This window comes from Eurypyga helias, unplaced genomic scaffold, assembly GCF_000690775.1.
Source record: "Eurypyga helias isolate BGI_N326 unplaced genomic scaffold, ASM69077v1 scaffold24373, whole genome shotgun sequence".
Lineage (NCBI taxonomy): Eukaryota > Metazoa > Chordata > Aves > Eurypygiformes > Eurypygidae > Eurypyga > Eurypyga helias.
The window spans coordinates 14995-15901 of NW_010242187.1; the positions used below are offsets into that span (position 1 = coordinate 14995).

At 62.1% G+C, this 907-nt stretch overlaps 1 protein-coding gene across 1 annotated transcript in view; it reads left to right on the forward strand.

Moving 5' to 3' along the window:
• The window catches only part of LOC104507661 (multidrug and toxin extrusion protein 1-like), a gene marked incomplete at its 3' end in the record, with an annotated part of 5247 nt that extends 4553 nt beyond the window's left edge, over positions 1-694 (forward strand). The window contains 2 exon segments of the mRNA XM_010149011.1: positions 1-85; positions 546-694. The exon segment at positions 1-85 is cut by the window's left edge and continues 9 nt beyond it. Coding sequence (XP_010147313.1) covers positions 1-85; positions 546-694 — 234 coding nt within the window.
• Positions 695-907: the final 213 nt, after the last annotated feature.

Below are 907 nucleotides of genomic sequence, written 5' to 3' on the forward strand. Positions count from 1 at the left end.
CAGCATGCTCGTCTGCGTCTCCATCCTCTGCACGTGCTTCATCGCCTACATCTCCCGCATGGACTGGAAGAAGGCGGCCGAGGAGGTAACCCACGCATCCGCAGCATCGCACCCTGCCGGGGGGGAGGTCCTCGGTGCCTTGGCTGGGATGGCAGTGGTTGGGATGGCAGTGGGATGAGACAGCAGCACGGGCTCAATCCCACCGGCCAGCGCTGCCCAGGGATGTCCCTCCAGTGCTCCCAGCAAAACCCAGTGCTCCCCTGGCCGCAGCTACATCCCAGTATTCAGCTCCCTGCCACCCATGCACTCAGCATCCTCAAGATTTCCCTCTGCACCTTGTGCCACCCGTGGTTGAGGACATACAGCACAAAGCAGACGGGGTGATGGATGTGACCTCAGGCCTGAGCATCACCGGGTGCCCCAACAGCTCTGGGGGTGTCAGCAAGCAAGCATCTCTCATTTGGGGCATCTTTCAGCCACACAGTGCCACTTCCAGTCAAATCCCGTGAGAGGAGGGGCTAAACCCAGCATGTCCCCTCCCTCAGGCTCAGCACCGCGCAGGAGTGACCCAACTGCCACCGGAAGAGCCAAACCTGGGCCCAGAAGCCTCCTGCAAGGAGCTTCCTTCTGGTGTGGGGCCAGCCCCACCGACCCCCGCTTACCCCCCCCGCCACAGCAGTGCGGGGCTGTGTAGGTATGGCCAGGAGCTGGGCATGGTGGGGTGGGGGAGCTGGGAACTGCGTGGGGTGGTGGGTTTGGGTCCAGGAAGAGTCCCCAGGGATTCACATAAGCCAGGAACAACCCCAGGAATGGGGGTGGAGTGTAGTGCTAGTGATACCTTCAGTTACTGGGAAAACAGTAGTTACAAGGGTGGGCTGGGGAGGGTGATGGAGGCTGGTGGGGGGAG